The sequence below is a fragment of the Varroa jacobsoni genome, unplaced genomic scaffold (genome assembly GCF_002532875.2).
Source record: "Varroa jacobsoni isolate VJ856 unplaced genomic scaffold, vjacob_1.0 scaffold_991, whole genome shotgun sequence".
Taxonomy (NCBI): domain Eukaryota; kingdom Metazoa; phylum Arthropoda; class Arachnida; order Mesostigmata; family Varroidae; genus Varroa; species Varroa jacobsoni.
In genome coordinates, this window is record NW_019213893.1 from 101005 (window position 1) to 122455 (window position 21451).

At 41.5% G+C, this 21451-nt stretch overlaps 2 protein-coding genes across 2 annotated transcripts; both read right to left on the bottom strand.

Annotated features, from left to right (window-relative positions):
• Window positions 1–2274: 2274 nt before the first annotated feature.
• Window positions 2275–4818, bottom strand: LOC111265591 (sentrin-specific protease-like). The gene is made up of 3 exons (XM_086970547.1): window positions 3225–4818; window positions 2845–3125; window positions 2275–2507 (listed from the first exon to the last, which is right to left on the bottom strand). Exon 1 carries the CDS (start codon window positions 4416–4418, stop codon window positions 3612–3614), a length of 807 nt encoding a protein of 268 aa, XP_086826673.1. The 5' UTR covers window positions 4419–4818; the 3' UTR covers window positions 2275–2507; window positions 2845–3125; window positions 3225–3611.
• A 3529-nt stretch (window positions 4819–8347) lies between these two features.
• Window positions 8348–11132, bottom strand: LOC111265593 (sentrin-specific protease 1). The gene is made up of 2 exons (XM_022842404.2): window positions 10985–11132; window positions 8348–9796 (listed from the first exon to the last, which is right to left on the bottom strand). Exon 2 carries the CDS (start codon window positions 9772–9774, stop codon window positions 8524–8526), a length of 1251 nt encoding a protein of 416 aa, XP_022698139.1. The 5' UTR covers window positions 9775–9796; window positions 10985–11132; the 3' UTR covers window positions 8348–8523.
• Between the last annotated feature and the right edge of the window lie 10319 nt (window positions 11133–21451).

A 21451-nucleotide genomic window follows, 5' to 3' on the forward strand; every position in this document is an offset into this window, starting at 1 on the left:
CAATATACAGATGGCACTCAGCTTATTAGACGCAGTCGGCGAGCACCATCTGTAATGAAAGCCACGGACGTTACCCCCTTGAAAAAAGTCTAGAAGTTTTCTTTAACGAATTGATCAGTGCCCCAACAATGAAACCTAAGTCTTTAATTTTATCTTTGGGAACAACCCGCAAACGGTTTGTCTAATTGCCTCTCTATCGGCCAGCAACCATGGGACAGTATTTATCATTGCAGATACATGTCAGCAGAATATTGCTTGTTTTTTTTGGTTTTACACTTTGAACAGTACCTATTCAACATAATTCATACATGCACGCTTTTGATGAACAAGTAAATGTTTTTCAACATGCGTAAAGCCATACGATCTTTATTTTTAAAGTAGTCCTGTCTAATATAATCAAGTAATTGCTATCGGGTACTACTGGTTTAAGTGCTAAGAACTCATCTACCATTCTCGGAGGAGTAGAAGCACCATAATAGATAAGTGTGATTAGTACTTGGAAGACACAGGCCATCTTATTAATGCATGACAGTGTTTAGTCCTGTTTGGCTTGCGGGACACAGTCGTCTATCATCGTCGTTACATAATCTCTAGTCTAAATTGTCGCACTGATGGGCCTAACGACGATACTGGACATTAACCTTGAAACATTTACGCTAAGAGCGTCTTTGTGTCTGCCAGTCCCTGATGATTCCCGCATCGAATCAAGCATCCGCTAAGAGGGAGTAATGGTCAACCATTAAAGAAATGCATCATTTAAGTGTTTGTACACGTCTGCACTTTGATTCTGTTTATACTATTTTTTTTTGTAATAGACACCCACTGATCTGCTCACCCTCCCTCCTAGCCTCTTACTACCCGCATTGTTAGCCTTACCATAACAATAATAACGGGAAAGCAACTTTGATGTCTATTTTACAACGCACGAGTGAAACGAAACTGGGTTAGGGGTTCAGCAGAACATACATAACTATAATTCCAGTTGTTAAGATATAACAGGCAATAATACATGCAAGTGCTTCGTTCTAAAATGGACGCCAATCCAGCGATTATGATAAACCTACGAAAATATCTGCTAGAAGAAATCAGAAACGTCAGGAGAAGCTATATAATTGGCCATGATGACCAATCTTGATACTGCAGTTATCTCTAAAAATGCTGATACTTTCTTTTTTCATATAGTTAAGTTATAACTTTTATTGGTTAGGGCTTGCCTGCATCATATTACAGATGAAACAGTGACTATACTGAAGTGTAGATGGTAAACGACTAGCTTTAGACTAATAGCGATTAAAAATGATGGCTTCAAACATTCGGTACGCAGCAATCATATACGCTCCGAGCCTTTTCGGATTCTTCTAAGCATCTAGAAGACACAGCTTGGCTTTTCTTATGTCAGCGAAGTCATAGCCATTCGAAATACACCGAGCCATAATAGGATATATAAAATGTTTACCTTGCCAAGTCTTCAACTGCTCAAAGCTATAAAAGCAAGGCAGATATGATTATTTGTGGACACTTGGACTTACCACAAATGCGCTTCATTGCGTGGTTGAACCTAGCCCTGCAACAAGGCCTAACGGCAGCACCGTGCATAATACATAAAACATTCCCATAGGTATTTGTACACTAATTCGTTTTTGAGTGCTGAAAATAATGTGATTATCGTGAAAATATCAGGCCAACGCATAGGCTATTTGCAGAGATACTGCCTGATTCACTACATACTGATGACCTGATACAAAAGCTGATGTGACGACCGAAGGAGTACAGGCAAAACGCAGACAGGCAATAGCAAAACTCTGTCGGGAGATGCAATTTTGAGCTGTTTTTTGGTACCAGCGATATCTTGAAGCAGGTATTGGTCGACGGTATGGCGGATTCACTGGCAGGGAGATCCAATCTATGCTGCAGGTAGAAACGCAATATAAGCTATAAAAGAATTCGCCTATAAAGGTGTCCGCGTTATGTGAATTTTTTTCGCATTGATTTACTCCAACGCCATCTGTGAAGACAACAGTGAAGGATCAAGGCTGACTGTAGATAAGCTAATCATTGGCGATACCAGCCGGTGTATATTGGAATTCGTTCGTATAAGAAATCCAGTATAAGATTGAAATAAATTTGGCTTCGCGAAGCGTGTGGGAACAAGCGAATAGTTGGGTCTATCATCTGAGTTTACGGCTGTCATTATAGGAAAGGAGGGGACGCTTCCTCTATAAAATCCATCAATAATGCACAACTACCGATTATTCTAAATAGTAGCTCATTCGATTAGAATATAGGTGATTTATAGATGAATATTGGCCTGCAGTCGATCCCGAATCGGTACATTAGCTGTTCATTTATCGGCGTAGTTGCACACAATCACGCTATAGTGAATTTTGCGATCCTGCTGCGGTGACGATCTGTCATGTTTTATCTCATCCAATAAAATATAGCCGCAGCGCTATACGCTAATCTTGCGTGTGCCGCCTTCGTCCACTTTAAAATCTTGACAATGTCATCTTACGTCCACCGAGAACAGACAGGAATAACAGCGTTGGGATAAGAACTTTACGTTTCTTAATCACAGACATAAAGTGTATCATAATGAGCAACGTCCAAACGGTAAACTGCCAGTGTGGGGGCAAGTTACGGCGTTTGCCATATGATGATTTTCAAAACCGGATTACCCGATTGCTTCGCCCGTTCTCTAAGTTACACGAATTAAGATCATTTTGAACAAAATACAACTAGTGGTCGTGCTGACTATAATCATGACTAATTGGTAAAACGTGACGATAAGACCAGGAAATGTGTGATCTTAGTTAAGCGGTTACCGCAGTTCCTTATCAGTGTTACCTCATGAGGTTCGAAGCAGGAGCTTGATCGTCTCTGTCATCTAGTTGGGTACATGCCTTAGAATTTGCTTAGTCCTTCCAACACGTACACACATGGAGTTGAAACGCTAAACGTCAAGTGTTAAACGAATAGATCGCCAGTTAGCCAACGTGAGCAATCGCTAATGATGAACCTGCGGTTTCCAGCTGCAACATCGGCTTCGATTGCGATGTGTTTGGTACTATAGGCAATCTGGATTATTCGAGCAGTTCCACAAATTATTTGCGAAACGAAGCGCCACGCTGAAAGTACAAAATGTCTACTTCAACGGCTAACTCTATATCATGGATTCACGTTTTTTTATATGCACGAATGCGTCTAGCCAATAAAAAAAAACTCACCTCATACTTCAGGTAATCTAACTTCCCGCAATAAACTACGGAAATAACAAATGGCCATAACACATGTTGTCCTAAGAACGACACCGCTACGCCATCTGTAGAGCTAGCTACTGCGTGTAGAAATTTCGAAAAAATCTATTCGTTATTGCTGTTAAGCCAAGCGCAGATAGCCAGACAGTGAACGATGCGAGATTAAAATCCTTCATGAGCCTAATGTATAAAAACTAATGTTGTTATTATTCGGGAGATTGACCAAGCGTCAGGCCTTTCATCGCATCGGTTACTCCCTGAACCTTCTAATCATTCTTTAGACATTAAGCCGGCATAGTAGATTTTCGGCCGCACAGCTAACGGCCGTATGTTCTAGTTATACGGTAAAAGTCCGCTTTACGACCCAAGCGCGCCGTTCTCCATATCACGCGCAATTTGACTGCGGAACTGAGACATTTGCTTTTGTTCAAATCTCATTTCTTTTCTCAGCACGATGCATTCGGCATACTTGCAAACAAATACGCCACAATCATAACTGTTTTGCTGTTGCGGGATATCTCGGATAAAGTGAACTGAGCAGGTGCGGTATTCCATATTTTGTGTTTCCATTTGTTCCGACAGGTAGTCTCTAATCGTATTGACTTTTTTTACACTGTCAGTATGGGCAGTTTCGTTTTTTTGATTCCATAACGGATCGTAGTATTCAATAGTCCAGGTTCCTGTATGAACGACGGCCAAACACCAATGAACGCCATTTTCATTAACAGGGAACAGCAGAAGGTCGTATTTTTGAAGGTCGTCAATTGCGCCCTTGACGACATCGTAATGGTAGTTTTCGTAGCTGTAAAGAAAGCTGGAACTGAACGCGTACGCCTTCGGCAGCTCTTGATTCGATAGTCGGTCGTCATTTGCACGCCCGATAACAAGTTGCAAGTAAAGGTCGATCGCGTAATCGTGCAGCTGCTCGTCTGGTATCGTAAGGGAGCGTAAATCACCTTCGTTAAAGTTCAGCCTAAACTTTTTTGCAGTTTTTTCTATTTTGTTAATATCAAACCGCTGTTGCAGCGAGACCAAAGCACATCCATGATCGCTGCAGCCTTTACCGCTTCCAGCTGTTTCTGAAATGTTCAATTGCTCTAAGTCGTTCAGTACTTCGGATTCTACATCTGCATCGGAGTCATTCGTTAGTCTCAGACTCTTCATTGGTTTAGATTTTTCCCACTTTTTCCACACTTTGATCCCGTCTCGGCAAGTTCAGTTTTTGCATCTGTCTGATTACCTGAGGCTTGTCAACAATGAACGGACGATAAGCCACTTCGTCGCACTATATGCTTAAATAATGCCTGTTGACGCTAGCAAACAGTTGGCAGTTAAGCAGAATAGTCTTAAACAATCCTGAACGGGAGAGAAACGTTTCAAGCAAACGTTAAGGAAAAGGTAAACCTGATTCGAGCGCAGAGCTAGATTAAGGTGCAACCGTTAAAGGCTAGGTCGCTACAGTAAGCATTACCTATTTTCCAAGTCAAAAAATACTTCGATGGAACAACGATAAGCCAAGCAACCAATGTGATGACAGAAGAATTGGTCCGATTTACCGGTCTGATAAATGGCAGTTAGATCGCATGCAATAATCGCTATCCAATATTTCAGGATATATGGATAAGGCGGAGGCAACTTAGCGGAGATTAACTAAGCTGTACGCCGATGCCAAGCAGAAGGCATTTTCAAACAATACGAAAACTCTTTCAGACACTTGTTGGGTGACCTTGCGCTAATCAGAAAATATTCGGAATTAATTATTCACGTACACGTTTTGGCTTATTTGCATTGATTAAGCGCTCGAGCACAGCTTCGAAAGGTTTCGAACTTCATACGATTGTATGCAGACGATTTTTTCGCAGAACAAGGGATCCTTCTTCGAGATATGATCTTTAAATAACTAGAGTATGCAACTAAGTTGTGCGAGTCGTTATGCATGCTTCTACAAAAGTGAGCTGGCTACAAAAAGCGTGGTGTAGATTGAATTCTGTGTTTTTTTTTCATCTGAGCGTCTTGTTCCTTATCTGTGGCACCTGTGTCTGTTGAGTGACGGTTTTAGAGTGTTCTAGCTAACACGAATGTTATAATAAGACACGTCCTTGAAACAACGTTTCGGTAGGGTTGTAGAGGATATCAGAAAGGGTCTCACTGTACTGATTTAGATTTTCTCCTACAAACCTTTGAAACGGCAGCATCTGGGTTTGAACCCGTTCATAAACACACGATTGGTTTGGTGCTGGCAGCCAGCCATCCATCTGATCGAATGCCTGACGGCGATACCAAAACGTAAAGGTCGAAACAGAGCTTAAGTAACCACGACATACTTGCCTTTATAATATGTCGTTAAACCAATCTCTGCATTTTTTTATTAATGCTATTTTACGTATATTCGAGTTGTGTTAGTACAACTCTACCCTACCCAATATTATCGAAACAGATCTTTCTTCCTTTCTTTTTTTCACATTTTCTACATTTTTTGCAAAGAATTACTTAGATACGTGCATAAAATACTCAATTTTAGGTTATTTACAATGATGTAGTTTTTTCTTTGCAAAATCTCTAATATTTATCGAAATAATACTCTTGCCACTGTTTTTACGAGAAATGTCACCCATAGGTGCTACTATGGGTCATTGAAAGCTGAACCTTTCAAGCAGCTTTCTTCATTGAACTTGGTATTTTCTGCATATCAAAAAATACTGCCTAGAAAATATTCTTCTTTTTTCGTAACCAATATAGTTGGAGCAAGTATGTCCTTCTGTCTTGCAGGACTATCTACGTAGGATACCATATCGAAGGTTAAACGCGTTTGAAATACGTTATCTAATCAGCTTTGAGCTACCAGTGAAGTTAACGAACTCACGATATGACTGTTTCTCTTCATGCCTCCGTGGGGAAAGGTTCTTACGCGACCCGTTTTTCTCTAATACAGGTTTTGAAATAGAAGATCTCTAACTTTCTGAAGTTTTGTCTATATTAGTAAATGCCCAGTTGTCTACTTGGCGTATATGTTGTTCAATCACGTCATAATAGTCGTACGAGTGATGATCTGTCAACTCAGTTTGTACCTGCCTATCTAACCGAGGTCGCATACTGCGTATTTCGTACGTTATAATATGTATTGCCTCTGCAAATTGTTCTTCCTCGGCAAATTCTGAATGGAAATATCTATCAAGTGTCTCAATAAAGTTCTTTCCTCTACCTTTCTCTAAGTTGATGGAGCAGTTGCACGCTAACAAGATCAATCTTTCTCATTGTAACGTCCGAATCTGGTTGTTGAAGGCACAGTTATTATTTCTATAATATTCACAAACGTCTCAGGTTTTTATATTGATTCCTACACGAATATCGTCACTGAATTGTGCACGCGTTTGAATGGCAAGTGCTATGAAGTACTATCTAATAAATAAAGTTGAGCCATTACTATTCTAGAATCTTTGTTAGAAATGGCATTCTAAACATTATATTACCGTACTGGCCGAATACTGTTTATATTGGGACGAGCTTTGAATACTTCAATATTCAGACACTCAATACGCCAATGTTACTGTGATTCCCATGCACATATATGGGTCAGGAGCTGGGCAAGGAAACAATTCAAAACGTTGTCGTGTGTCCTCTGACGTGCCTGAGTACGAATCTGAAACAACCAGTAAGCGTCGTCTCATACGTGGTGCTACCTGTTATGCGTGCTCAATTTTTAGTGGCGCCTCATCCTGCGCCCGCATGTTACCTAGCATATTGATATCGCTCTCGGTTTGACCGTTTGTTCCAAAAGCCTTTACCCAGAAACAATATTTGCAGCGTACTACTCTACACCTGTCTGGAGTGTGAAGAATAGTGTGTGTACGTAAGTACAACGCGCTTTGTTATTGACGCCGGTATTTGTACCTGCCTGTTCGTTACATCGTTTACAAAGGGCGCGCCTTTTTCAAGGTCTAATGAAGCGGGCGCAATTTAGGCAACGATCTTTCTCCACGTGCCATCAGTTACTAATGCAAGTGAGATCGTTCGTCTTTTACTGAGTCTGAGCTCGGACAGGCTAAACATATAAACATGATATCGCTAACAGCTTTGACTTCTCCTAATGTTCTGTAGCTTTACTGTAAAACAGCGTATGTCCAGTTAAAACTGAATCGGAATCTACTGCTGAAAAATCCGTTGTGTTAGTTTTCCAGTCTCGTCGAAAATCGAGGTGCACCTTTACGTGATGCCTTTGCACGCACATTATTTGATAGATACGCGGATAAGACGCGACTCAGGTCGATCGAATCTTGTTTTTAGCAGTTTACTGCAGTTCCTTTCTCATACGTTCGTCGTAACGAACTTCACAAGTGAAGCCCATTGCCGCTTCGGGGTGCCGATGAGGTGCTGAAAGACATTCTTCACATTGAACATTATTTCATCGTCGTCGATAGCATTTAAACAAATATTATTTCGTATTATTTAGAAGTAGAGGTTTGTTTAGTGAGGCTGTTGGCGAAACGTCGTTGTACTAAAACGATTTTGCCAACCAATTTGCTGATTAAACCCTAATACCAAAACGAGCTCGACCTCAATTGTAGTTCTCCGAAAAAGTTCAGATTAGTCTTTAACGAGATGCATGCTGCTTTATATATTTTTTTTTTTATATATTTTATATATTGACAAAATATTTCTTGTCAATCTGATCAATTTTCGGCAGTACCGGCAAGTTTGGGTTTCTGCGCCTGGGGTCCCCGTTATTTGCACTGCACAGCTACTACTGTGGTGCAGACGTAGACCCTAATGCCTACCAGTTTTCTTTACTGCGTCACTCGATGCTTAACAATATTCTGGCTGGATCACTCCGTAGTGCTTAGACCCTGCACGCAAGAGCTTTCTGGGTTGCATTAAGATGATATCCTTAAACAGTTGATTTAGTACGGCCCAAATGACGCACCCATTAAGTAAAAATCTGGCTTGGTCGTTCACATGTGCTTCGATCCTATATGAATTTCAGTGCCAGCGAGTATAATGAGAAAGTACAAATATTGATTCATCTTGACGTCTGTTTAATCGATATCACTGGGAGTAAGTCATGCATTTTTTATAAGTAGATATAAAAAAACGACGCCGGTCAATAATTTATTCAAATTTTGAGTCGTACATAGGTCGAACCTGTACCACGCCGCCCACATTGCTAGATTTTGACAGATTTCTAATAGATACAAATCGCCAGTGTTTGTGATTACGGCTACGCCTGCTTACGCTCACACCTAACAGAATGCAGACGCGTACATTACACAGATCAGCTTGAACGCATTTTTTCTCTAGAGCGTCGACGAGCAGCCAATCCGCGGCTTGGACGTGCCTTCGATCTGTACCATCGCGCTCCTGTGCCACTTAATGTATAACCCGCGGTACTCATAGTTTCCGCTATTTTGCGACGTAGAGTTGGCATGTTGACTTGATAGAAATTCATCGGAGTACGGTTTACAAGGTTCTCGGCATACATACAGGTAAAGATTCCACAGTCTAAGCTACTTGACTGTTGAGGTATATCCGTTAGTATTCGGGTTTCTAGATCCTGACGTCCGGCAAATGTCTTAATATACTCCAGTATTCGGGCGAGTTTCTTATTGATCTCGGTTCTTCGATCTTCTATTGTGCCTAACCAAGAATCGTAATACTCTAATACTCCGTCCTCCAAATTGGCAGCAGCTAAACCCCAGTGATAACCAACTCCCATATGGTTTTGTGTTCGCTCGTTGGCGTCACCAAATATTACGGGAAATAGCAACAGTTTATGGTCGCTGGGGGTCTTGTTGTAATGCACCATTGTTTCCATGCTCAGCGTTTGGTCCCCAACTAAAGAACGCGCCGGGAAGGCGAATGCCCCAAGATCGCGATTTCGAGTGATATATTGCATGTAGACGTCAATTACGTTATCGCTTACCATCTCTGTGCCCAAGAGATCTTTTAGGTCTACCTCACGAAATTCATGTATGTTAACAGATCGTGCTAGTCTTTGAATGTTCTTAACCATAGATTGAAAATGCTTGTCTGGCAGTGCTAATTGCGATTGGATTTCCTCTGTGGGCGTCGACGGGCCTGCTGGGAACTCCGACGTTGACATCACTGCCAACGGTGTACCATAGTCATTCGGTGAGCGTGGGATTACACCTTCAGTAGTTCTGATACCGATATGGGTTACCAGATATGGAAATTGTGAGCTGTAAGGGCTGGATGGCGGCAGAGTCATACCGGAACTATTCGACGACCACGTCGGAGTAAAGAAGTGCGATACCGTACCTCTCGCAGGCCGCCATATCCCTCTATGTTGTTGTTTCCACGCTGATGGTGAAACGCAGCCGCTAGATGACGGTGGGCCCATTGAATCGGTGTTAATATTAATAGAAACACTTATCTGATGGCTGGCCGTGGAGCTGACTGATGACCGTTGCATAACTGGAGGTTGCAGTACGTTGAGTAATGGCTCCCCGAATGGTCGCCGAACCGGATTGCCGTCAGGTGATTTAGATGAGCCACTACTAGTCATTACGCGTTCCGCTCTTAATGCGCTGAAATTTAGAAAATGGTGTTCAACGTACGTATGCAACTAACAGAATGCAACAAGTTAATCTTGGACAACAAATCCATCAGTCAATTATTGACTGTTCCACATTGGGACCTGGACTGCTTCGTTCGTATCCTGTAACGGTTTTCTATCGTATATTCACGACGTCCAACAGGGCGTTCGTATACATTCGGAATCTAATTTCCAGTAGATGCCGAAGCGAGACGATGCTTTGTACCTGTATTCCTTCATTAAATGGTGCAAAGAAGAAACCATAGTGCAATAACTATATTGCATACCGACAGATGACTGATTTCAAACGTACTAGCCTATGTATGAGAAGTACTATTTAGGTGGATCTGGGACCTGATAGTGTAAAGAAGATCAAAGAGCAGAAGATATTTTCCTACGAGGCAAACAAGTTTGCAAGTATTAGTATAGCACAGATTTTTGCCCTTAAATGAGCGGATTCAGTTTGGCTGGTGCAATGGAACACCCAAAAAATTGTACGATGGCACAATTGCCGCAACACCTCTGCGTATCGGCGCGGAACTTTGGACTGAGCTACGAACTAGTGAGAATTATACGACAACAGATGATGCCTGCGATAATCGCCGGGCCCATGTACGAAAAACAAACACTAGCCATACACGGAGCTAAGGGTAAGCCAAATCTCTCGCTCATAGCATGAGCTAACGGAGTTTGTACGGAGAACGGAGCACGGTAAGTTGGAGATTTGTTACTAATAGCGAAATACACGCCTAGTATCTGTTTGCTACATAGTAAGTTCAGCCGGTGGCAATACACGAATCCCGATGCCAGGTTTAAAAATAGCAAATAGTAGTTTATAATGCCGAAGCAAACCACCGTGTGAACAAATGCATATTTTTACAATACGATTGAAAAGGATGAACGACCTGAAACACGCGTGCCAGTAGCTCGTCTTCCTAGCACACAATAGCGGCATGACTTAACCTGTCCTGAAGAATGGACGATTGATATTGAACACTTTTCACAAAACTAGGTAGACATCCACCTTGAAGAAAAACTTATATACCCACACTCTATATATTCGACAGATAAATAAAAGACTCGAGTCTTCTATTTCATACGGTATAGTCTCGAATGTACTCACGAATTCGGTCTATATCATATTTCGACGTAGATTTTCACTGACGGCAAGATTACTCACATTCGAAAAATGAAGAGTTACAATAGATCTTCCCTCTCGGTATGTGTGTTGTAAGGGGGCATGAGCTCCCTCTTTTGCGAGCCGGATATTATTGCAAGGCATTCAGCGACTGATAGTCCGCTTGTTAACCAGGATCGCGATTTTTACGTATAAGAACGACTCGAACACATTGTACACCATTCGAACTTACCCTATTTTAAGGGAGTGAGAAAAAATAATTCCGAAGCTTAGCAAGACCAAGCGCACCTGTCCCTAGAAATGTATAGCTCGTAACTTTCTAAGTTTCTAACTAAGTTTCTTTGGACTATTTGTAATATCGTGTTCTATACTGCTCCTTAAAATAAATCGACACCAGGAACCAGTTGGTGGGCAGAAAACAAAAGGCCTTGTCAAATAACGAAGCCTGCGGGGATTCCCGCGTAGTATACAAGATAACATTGTAGCAGCGGGTTGGCATCAGCGGACACCAAGCTATTGTCGCGTTAATCGTACAGAGCGATCATCATTGATCTCTGATGGAAAACACCGCTAAAAATCTTGAACGTGTATAATGTTTTTCAGGACACTCATTTCTCACACTATTTCTCGCTGAATTTTTCCGCGCAACTTTACGACGAGTGTAGTATTTATCTTACGAGTTTTCCAAACTATTCGGCGAAGTTTTTCAGGGTTTCTTATGTGCAGCTTCGAAATATGTTCGTCAGTTGTCGATGTATAGAAGAACGGCATCTGTAACGTTCAGAGATGGTGAGCAGGCGTCTATCTGAAAATTTCGTGTGCATCTAACGGTCGATCAAGGACACACAAACAGTGTCGCCTCTATTAACGTGGCTCCAGTCGCTTTCAACGTCCGTTATTTTCCGTAGATCGTTATAGATGTATTATGCCGAAGGCTTGGATCGGTGCATAATTCGCACGTTCGTGAAACGAAGGTCGTCCAGGCGCGAAAAATCAAGCGAAGAAATCAGTTGTCAATCTTAGAGGATTCTTAGCGTTCACAGTCAATTAAAAGATTAAGAATCTATTACGAAGCTTAAGAGCTACTTGTACGGTTACCCTGCCATTTCATAAATCTTTTTTTTTTGGAGGTTAAGGACAGGACATGACTACTCTTTGTCCGGTATTGTGGGACTCTCAACCACTAAACCCTGGACCCCTTTATCAGCTTGGGCCATGGTTCGGTATATGTTTGATATTACCTCGAAACCATGACTTGCAGGAACGGTCATTTCATCTTCTTTCCCTTTGAGCCGTTTCAGTCCATCCTCCATTTTGGCCTTCCTCTTGACCGTAAACTCTAGATCTCGAGGTAGACCGTTCTCCCTGTACCTCCACTAGTTCCAGTTGTTGTGCATTGGGCCCACGATTTCATTTTTTTTCATTTCATAAATCTGCCCAGCTACGTCCTGCTCGACTTATTATATTAATAAATTACTAAATTATTAAATTTTCATTATTAGGAATTTAAGTAGTAAGCTGAAGTTAACTCCAGAGGAATTATAGGAAGAGTCTTCCTATTGTCCCTGTATTTTATCACAAAAAGCGTTGTGACTATTACATTAGGCTATAGTTTCTTCAATAGACTGCTTTAAACGTAGACAAAATTCTTTATATTACTACAGGGGCATCAATTTGAAACGTTTAAAACATGTAAATGTTGTTTTTCTTTTAAAAAAAAAGAATGGAAGAAGTTGACGAACAACTTTTCCATCCGTTCAAGACTAGGCTCGCTTCCTTCGACTCAGCAAAAGTACATGACAATTGAGTAGAAAGAGATACAGCGAATCAACGCAACCCGGTTCAGATCCTGTAGTCTTATTATAGTCACTTGAACACCTTATCCTTCTTTTCTTAGATAAACGATTTAACGAAAAACTCATTTAAACACCCTGCTTTGGACAACTGATTCGGTTGTTTCACGACAGGAAGAGCCCTAGAAACGCTCGTTTCTGTGCCGCACGACGTCTGTTGTAAATTGCATCGGCCAGGACAACATGATCCATGGCAACGGTAGAACCATTCTTCAGGCAGTTACTTTCGTTCACAAATACTCCTATTAAGTAAATAGACAATGAATGAATGCGGTGCTAATCGATCTAAAAAATAACATAATAGTTCGCTGGCTGCATTTAGATTTGCGTGTTGACTACATGAAGAATTTGTGGGTTGTTTATATCAAAACATCTAATCTCTGGAATGAGCATAATTTCAATTTTACAGCCTCAAGAAATACTCGTCACGAGAGTGACGTTCGGCGGTGCTTTTGAGTATTGCGTTTAGCACGAAACGATGCGTCTGCGTTTAGTTTCAAACCTTAATCATGTTTCGCGCTAGTCGAACATGATCGAACAAACAACACGAAATAATTCTCCGCAATAGAAGTGATACAATATAAACTCTAACTACGTTCCATGTTGCAAACGCCTCTTAATTCTTAAGTTCAAACCAGCCAGAGTACTTCCTTTGCAAAGCAGTGATATAGTCTAAACTTTCACAACTACAGATATTAAATTTTGGAAATTCAACGCAATAGTAACTGCGTAGAAAAGACACACGTTTCGATTGCTTAATTACGACTCATCATTTAGCCGAGCCTTTAGTTAGCGCTTTAGAGCAAAATTTTGTCCTCAGTTTAAATTTCAAACTTCCGTTTTTTCAAAACCGCCAGAAACGCGATTTCTTGCAACGCGCAGACACGCTAGTTTTTTTACGAGTCTGACAACAGGAATACTGATACATTCATTGGCACGTACGGGGTAGAAACCTAATTTTTAATCCCAGCGCTGGCGCGCAGCTTCCGCCCTTTGGTTATATTGCAGGTCACCCTCTCTACCCATTTCTTCTGTCGTTATCTGCTGACGTATTTCAAGCCTTCGCGCTTGACTGAATATCATTGCTTTTCCTAGCATTACGACTTTGGAATACTTGACACCGAAGATAGCAGAACAGTTCTCCGCAGTACGTGCACCACACGGTAAAGCTTTCCAAAAGTCTGTAGTGTTCATTTACATAGGCTTGAATTCTCGCAAGCTTACCATATGTGTCCATCGCAGATTTTAACACGGAGAAAGAATCTAACTATAGTTTGAGACACGGGCAGTAAGTACAGCATTCTATAGATTCGGGTTATAGTTTTTGCGTTTCTCTTCATTCTTGTTGTTTTTAAATTGATGACCCAATGCAGATGAAAAACGCCGGTAAGTTGGTAATTCTCATCTCAGGCCGAGATATAATCTGATTTAAAACGTTAGAGGTATATTGAGCATAAGTAATGTTGAACAAACATCAATTTTTTGCTTGTTCCCTTATTAGACATACTCAGTGATGACAGAGGTGGATTTTAAATGTACCATTGCTAACCATTATAGAGGATACTCAAGATAAACAGAACTAAGGAGAACACAAAGATTGCGTGCTAATTCTCTGACATTATCGAGGTGCACTGATACTAGGCAATCCGACGTTCACCACTTGTTCGTGAACAATCGGCTTCTAGGTGTTGAGGGAAATCTTATGTTTTTCAAGGGTGAAGCTAGTGGGGTTGGATAAGACTGGCGTTTGGGAGAAATCGAGTTATACCACGAGAGGCAAAACCACTTGCTACGGAGCCGGAAACGAGTACGTGGCGCAGTAGAGTGTAGTACAAAGAGTTGATATTCACGCGTACAATAGGATTATCCCTTATTTCCTGAGCTGGTACACAGCAGTGCTGATAACTAACGTCGCTAGACCTAGTCGCATGCTCGTCTTGTGGCTGCGTCTCAGGCTATCTGTTTATGACATGATACGAGCAGCATTTTGGTAGGGCAATCTTAGAAGCAACCAAAGGCTTCGTTTGCGTCCGGATTCAGACAACAGATTGTATCAGTCATTAGAACTCGCACATACGTTCAAGGTCAATTCAAACCATATAAATTATAATTGAATATCGTTAATAATAAAAAAGATAATTGAAATCCGAATATGCTCCTGATTAGCACAATTATATCTGTTCATTTAACGAGTAAAAAGAAGCAAGTACGTGCTTCTTATAGGTTGATAGACGAACGTAACGATGGTGCTAGGTATATAGAAGGGTAGCAGGATCAACGGAACGTCAGACTGCAAACTGAAGACCCACGTGTGTCCAGACAATTTCAAGATTATATCATGTTTAGTATATAACCAAATACAACAATCATCTTTAAAGACCAGGATCGGCCTTTGCAAAGCTACCACACTCATTTACTTCACTTCAGTACATATGCGCATGATAAACGCGTTCCAACATTTGATAACCGGCAGGGCTGAAAATTTACTAGGCACCATGTCGAGTTGACAGGCAAAAATAATTCAACTGGAAACCTAGTTACAAAATGTTTTACAAGCGTGACTAGATATAGTTCTTCGCTATCACTATATTTATACATAGATATATATATACCATATTTGTTGCAGCTCGAGATAACACAGTCGCTTGTTGGTTGGAAACATTGCTATGAACCTCGCCGTCGGGTAGATTAAGCTTTTTACTAATGAGCACTTTTGGGGTGCAATTTTTACTTGGTGACATCATCCGCTGAATGTTCGGAGCTTGAGAGAACAGAATTTTCCAGATAAGCGTTTCGGCGGTGACCACATCAAGAATGGTTGCAATGTTCAAATTAGGGAATTCAGGCTTATTTCCTGGACAGACGTGAGAAATTGGCAAACGCTTTAACGACACTTTGGCACGCATAATTGTACTTTCAAATAATCTAAAATAAGCAGAAGGATCATTTGGACTCAACAATGCATGGACACCACCATCAGTTTTTCATTCACCACGTAATTACTAGACAACATAGTTGAAATGGAGGGGCAAACGCGAAGGATACAAGCATGCCCACAATACAAACGGCGCGCTCTGTTCCGACGTCACATCGTTCGAGGCTTCGCTGAGAAATACGTCTCGAATGAAAGAAAACATGCGGCCAATATACCAAGAGACACCCGGAAGAACATGCAGAAATTTCGTGACTATCAGGCGCATGCCTTGATTATAGTACCTCTCAAAGGGGCTCGAGAGCTGAAACCTGTGAGGTGTTCCAGACTAAGGACCGACGGACTCGAACCTGCTACTAGAGACCATACCAAAGAGGTAATGTATGTTACTAATGAGGGTCATATCGAAGACAACAGAGTCACTGGAGGGATAGTTCAACCGTTATGTCCGCATTTACTGTATTTGTGTGTGTTTCAGTTAATATATTTTTTAATAACCATCAACGGTCAGCGGCTTTGCAGCACAGTGGCTCACAGCAAAGGTGTGAATCGTCATGTGGATTACCCTTCATTTATTTATGGGTCTTTTACCGATATCGAAAACATTGCTTTTAAACAGGACTTTAACCACAACGCAGTACTCCACTAGGCAGTACTAACCTAGCAACTCTTTTCATTTTGAAATTTTCTAGGTGATTACGTGGTGCCCCTAATGGTCTCGCTGTTAATTGCACCCTAGCCAAATCTAGTTTGTTGTCAGATTGCTTCCTGTTGATCCAACCCAGCTGCGACAACTACTGGATAACCCTTTTGGTAAAGAGTAACTGTCTATGAAGCAACTGCTTTCATGGTAATTACTTAACTGACAAGTTACCTCCGTTGCCATAGGACTCTAAAACGACAACGGTCAATGCTTTGATTCGTATCTATTTCAAATGTTATCTTTCGTTCAAATATTAACGTGATTCCCAATCCATAACATTCATTATTCCTAGTTTAGATTGTTTCATTTCTGAACCGACATGTGCTGTAACGGCTGTGGACCAAAGCGTCCTAATGCATGTTCCACAAGCAATGTCCGCACTAAAAAAACATTGAAGCAGCTTTACTGTACGCCGTCTTTCTTCGTTGACGGCTCTTCTCTTGCACCTATACTCACTTGCTGTATTTTCTTCGTGACGCTGCTCACGGGACACTACTTTCCGAGGACACTTTTTTTCTGCGTCCATATCGGCTGCTGTTTGATGATAAGTGGCAAGCATGTTCTCTTGTTGAAAACCATTTGTCTATGAAGCACGACGCTCTCCACGTACTCAAAAACACCATAGTGATTGCAGGAATGCTGCTTCGGCATGTCATTTTTCTGTTCGATTTTAAGCTGGCAACTTTTTTTTTAAAAAAAAATTTTAAACGAGACTCGAATTTGAAAATGGATGTGAATCCATCCAAACTTTATATCGACCACGTCTTTTCCAGTCGATAAATATTTCGAGGTATCGAAGTATTCAAGATTAGGACAGACGACGGCCTACGTCTGGTGCTCGTCCTAGCCGGGTGCAGCTTCCTTTACCTTGTCCTAGCATAATGAGAAATTAATTCCTGTATATTTAACATTACCCTATACATTGCGCTGATGCTCTTCTAGATCCTAAGTCATCGTAAACGTTCGACAACTTCGGCTAGATTTTTTAGCTAGCATTTGTAAGAATATCAATTATATTTTTGCGAGCCATCACATCTGCATCCGATAGATGCTCTAAATCGTCTTTACGAAGCCTAACCTTCAAATGACTTGCTAAGGCTTCGGTGAGGCTGGACTAGAAGTTTTGGTTGCGGGACCGAAACGTTTCAGTTACGTGGTAACGCCGGCATGCGCGGTTGAAATGAGGACGTTAATCTTCATGTCTGCGGCGGTGGCCAGGAAATGTTTGTTTAACGTCGGTTAAAAAGTATTTCTCTCAATGGAGAATATATTGTATTTCTGTTATTCTGTCAACGGTGCAAAGATCGACGGAAATTGATCAGTCTGCAGTGATGTCATGGAGCTACTTGATATATAGCGTGTTCGCCAACGGGCTGTATCGAAACTTCGTGCAGTTTGTAATTGCTTTAAGATAGACGTACGACATTGCCGAATTGAGCGTCTGTAATAAAAACCGAAGGGATTTTTATTAACAGAGGCATTACGTTGAAAGGCTGTAGGTCGTACCGTTCAGTGCCCACGCTAATTCTGAAACGCTTCGTGCTGATTTGGCGTGTTTTAAGCTAGACTCTGCTTACGAGGAGTTTAAGTTGAATACCCGATCCGAATAATTTAACCAGAGATTAATACGGAATGCGACTATGTCGGGTATTCTAAATACGGAAAGGCTGAATGACTATTGCGGAAAAATAAATTCCTCTAGCTGTTCATTGAAGCTCACATTCAGAGAAGCGCATATATACTGAATGCTGCTGAAACGTTGTTCGTGTTAAAGGGGCCCGAAAAAAAATGGCGAGCGACAGGTTCAAGTGACTGGATACCCACTTTTATTGAGGGTCAACACTATTTGATTATGTTTACCCTGCTTGCTCTAGAATTTGATCTGTACTGATATTTACGGACGTTCAAATGAACGACATATCATCCGCTACAGGATATCAGTTTTTTAGCATTCGAGGTGACCATTGGCCGGGCCAAAAGTCTAAATCGACTATTTGTACTTGATCGACATCATATATGCAGTGAGGGTGGTAAATGAACGTTATCCTAATGCCAAAAAAAAAAATAACCACTAGGTGCAGCTTGATCGCAGGCTTCAAGCAATGTCTGAAAGGACAATGAAAAAGACTAGATAATACAGACGAATATTGGTCGGTTCTAGTGAAATCGAGACTTCGAGAACAGATCTACCCAATAGGATAAAAGCCTTCTATCAAATGCTGTACTGTAGCTCTGGCGCAATCGATACGCGTCGTAACATCTATCCGAATGTTCACCTACCAATTGCAATGATCTACGACGAGTAATAATCGAAAAACTTCATATACTATAAACTTTTCGTACTCTTCCTAAATCTCTCTCTAGTCGACCTCAAACCTTCATCGATACATTTTCATACACTGTAAATAACCGCCGAGAGCACAATAGTTGTCTTTCTATTTGTCACTCCACAAAGAAAGCTCTCACTTGGCAATAATAATATGACTGAAAATTAGAACAGGCAGAATAATGCCGGCCTACAACAACGAAGTAAATTTTAATTCTTACTCAGTTCGAATTTTGCCCGCGTCTAATTTTATCGGAATCGCGATCTGATTCCGTCGGCAGCCTCTCCACCACTGTCACCTTGATCGAGATTTTCCGATTGATACGCAGAAAAACCCGCAGTTGACTTGTGGCGGCTGTTACACGCATCCATGCACATTATATAGATGCACACACAGATCCGAGCACAAGATCAAGAGGCCAGTCAGTAATCGGCAGTTCCACTGAGCGGTTATAAACTGTCCGATTAAGGCCGCTTGGCGATCCTCTGTCATTGCGCAGCTGCTGCAGCCAATTCATTCGCCATTTCTTGGCGAATAGCTGTCATTTCGTTCTGGCTGAAATCCATGTCCATACCAAACGCAAGGCACTCGGCGTATTTACAAACAAAGATACCACAGTCGGTATCATTGCTTTGTTGTGGTACTCCTCGTTGTTCCTTTCGGATCCGAGGTACGAACTGCATATGTTCGTTGATATAGTACTGAATCCAACTCAGTTTTGTGTTGATTTCAATCTCGCGTTTCTGTGTTGTAACGCGCCATAAAGAATCGTAATAGTGTATAGATTTAGTGGCCTTTTTGAATGCGGCCAAGGCCCAGTGTTCACCATAGCCTTGTTTCTTATATACGGCTTTAACGTTTTCATATGTTTCTTTTCCATCTCTGTAGTCATCTTTTTCATTTCTCTCTCTGTACTGCTTTTCTTTTTGACGAAGTTCATCTGTCTCGTCGATTACACCTAAGACCATTGGGAACAGCAGCATATCGAAGACTTCGGGATTGCTTGATATATTATTCATTACCGATAAACTATAATCTATGTCGAAGATTAGAGTGTACGACGGGTAAACACACAGTTTCTGTTTGCGACATGTCTGCTCTGCACGCTTAACAATTAGTTTCAAGTAGAGGTCAATTAGACCATCGCTCACCATCGCTCCATCCATAAGCTCAGTTCGAGTAGGTTCATCAAGTGTACCTATCCGATAAACCGGTTTGGGTTCATGTCCTCGGGCCAGGCTCGCTACTACAGGTGTAGGTGAAGGTAGTCTCGCCCAGTAACCAGGCGCGGGTCGCTGAAGCGCAAGCGATGGCTGTGTGCGACAGGTATTGTTTGTTGTTGGCTGCACACTATCTGGCATTATTTGGAAAGTATATGGCCCTAGCTGATTAACGGTCCGCGCCGGCTGCTCGACCGCTGATCGTATATGAGGCATATGACTCAGCTGCGATGGGAGTATGGAACCGCTGTTGCCTAAATCGTACGTGTTGACAAGTGGCATTAGGAAAAGTTGAAGGGGTGGATACATAAGCCCACCCGCCCGCTCATAGTACGGAAAGGCAGCGGTGTTAGAGTAAGAGTGGGTTAGTTTTCTTCTGCTGCATATTGTCGATGACTGCTGGAGCCGTTGTGAATATGGGATGTTACTGATTTGGCGGCATTTAGCGGGCGCTTCGTTAGATACGCGAGCAGCATAATTTCGAATGTTTATGGCTCGTTTTCGTCCCATTACGCCCAGCTCCGCCCTTCAATGAACAACACGAATGTTTATTTCACGTGCGGTTTCTCAGTAGCTACCGCTGGCAACAACAGCGGTAAGGTAATTTGAAATGGTCAATTTATCCGCCAGCTAACAGAACACAACTACTAGACACTAAGCGAAAGAACAGATCCCGAATTTCCATTCAAAGCTTCGTTTGTGTCCGGTGTCAACCGATAACTCTTTATCATTTAGGCTAATTGGAGTATCTTATATATAGGTATCGGAGCGAAATAATGACTTCAGATTAGCACGATAACGATTTTTTAGCTAAAATATGTAGTGCGAGATCTTCGTTGTGACTGAAATCCTAAGAAGCTGTTATCTCATTTAGTACGGAAACACCTATGGAGCTAACGAATACTGGACCAAGCTTGAGTTGAGGAAGGTAATATCAGTCCTTGTCGCAGTAAATTCCTCATTTGGAACCAGTTTCGGTTGATATCGCTGGTCGAAGTAACGAACGATAAGCACAGCACGCACATAAAGCCGTCAACATAATATTTCGAAGATATCGGGTATTTCCGATACCGTTCTAGCAATTGTGCCTACTGATAGGGTTTAAGTCATGAAGCCAGCTGGTTCAGCATATCTCGATATTACTATAGGTACCTACCTATTTGGGCTTCACCGAAAGACTGAACTATTACTAAATAGCTTGCCCGCCCGACCCAACAGATGTATGTTTTTTTCTACGAGTAAATAAGTCGCGTAAACATATTCCATCGTTCCGAAAAAAAAAATTAAACGTTATTACCGAATCGCAAGTGACATTTCGTCAGTTTCATTAGCGTTTGGTAGATTTTTAAATCTGCCAAACCTCATTTTAATGAGAGAAGAAAGCTCAAGTTTTACTATTCTCAGGTCTTCCGCTGCAAAGGGAAAGATATTAGCCTAATAAATAAAATTCACCAATATTTACTGTTCGTATTGA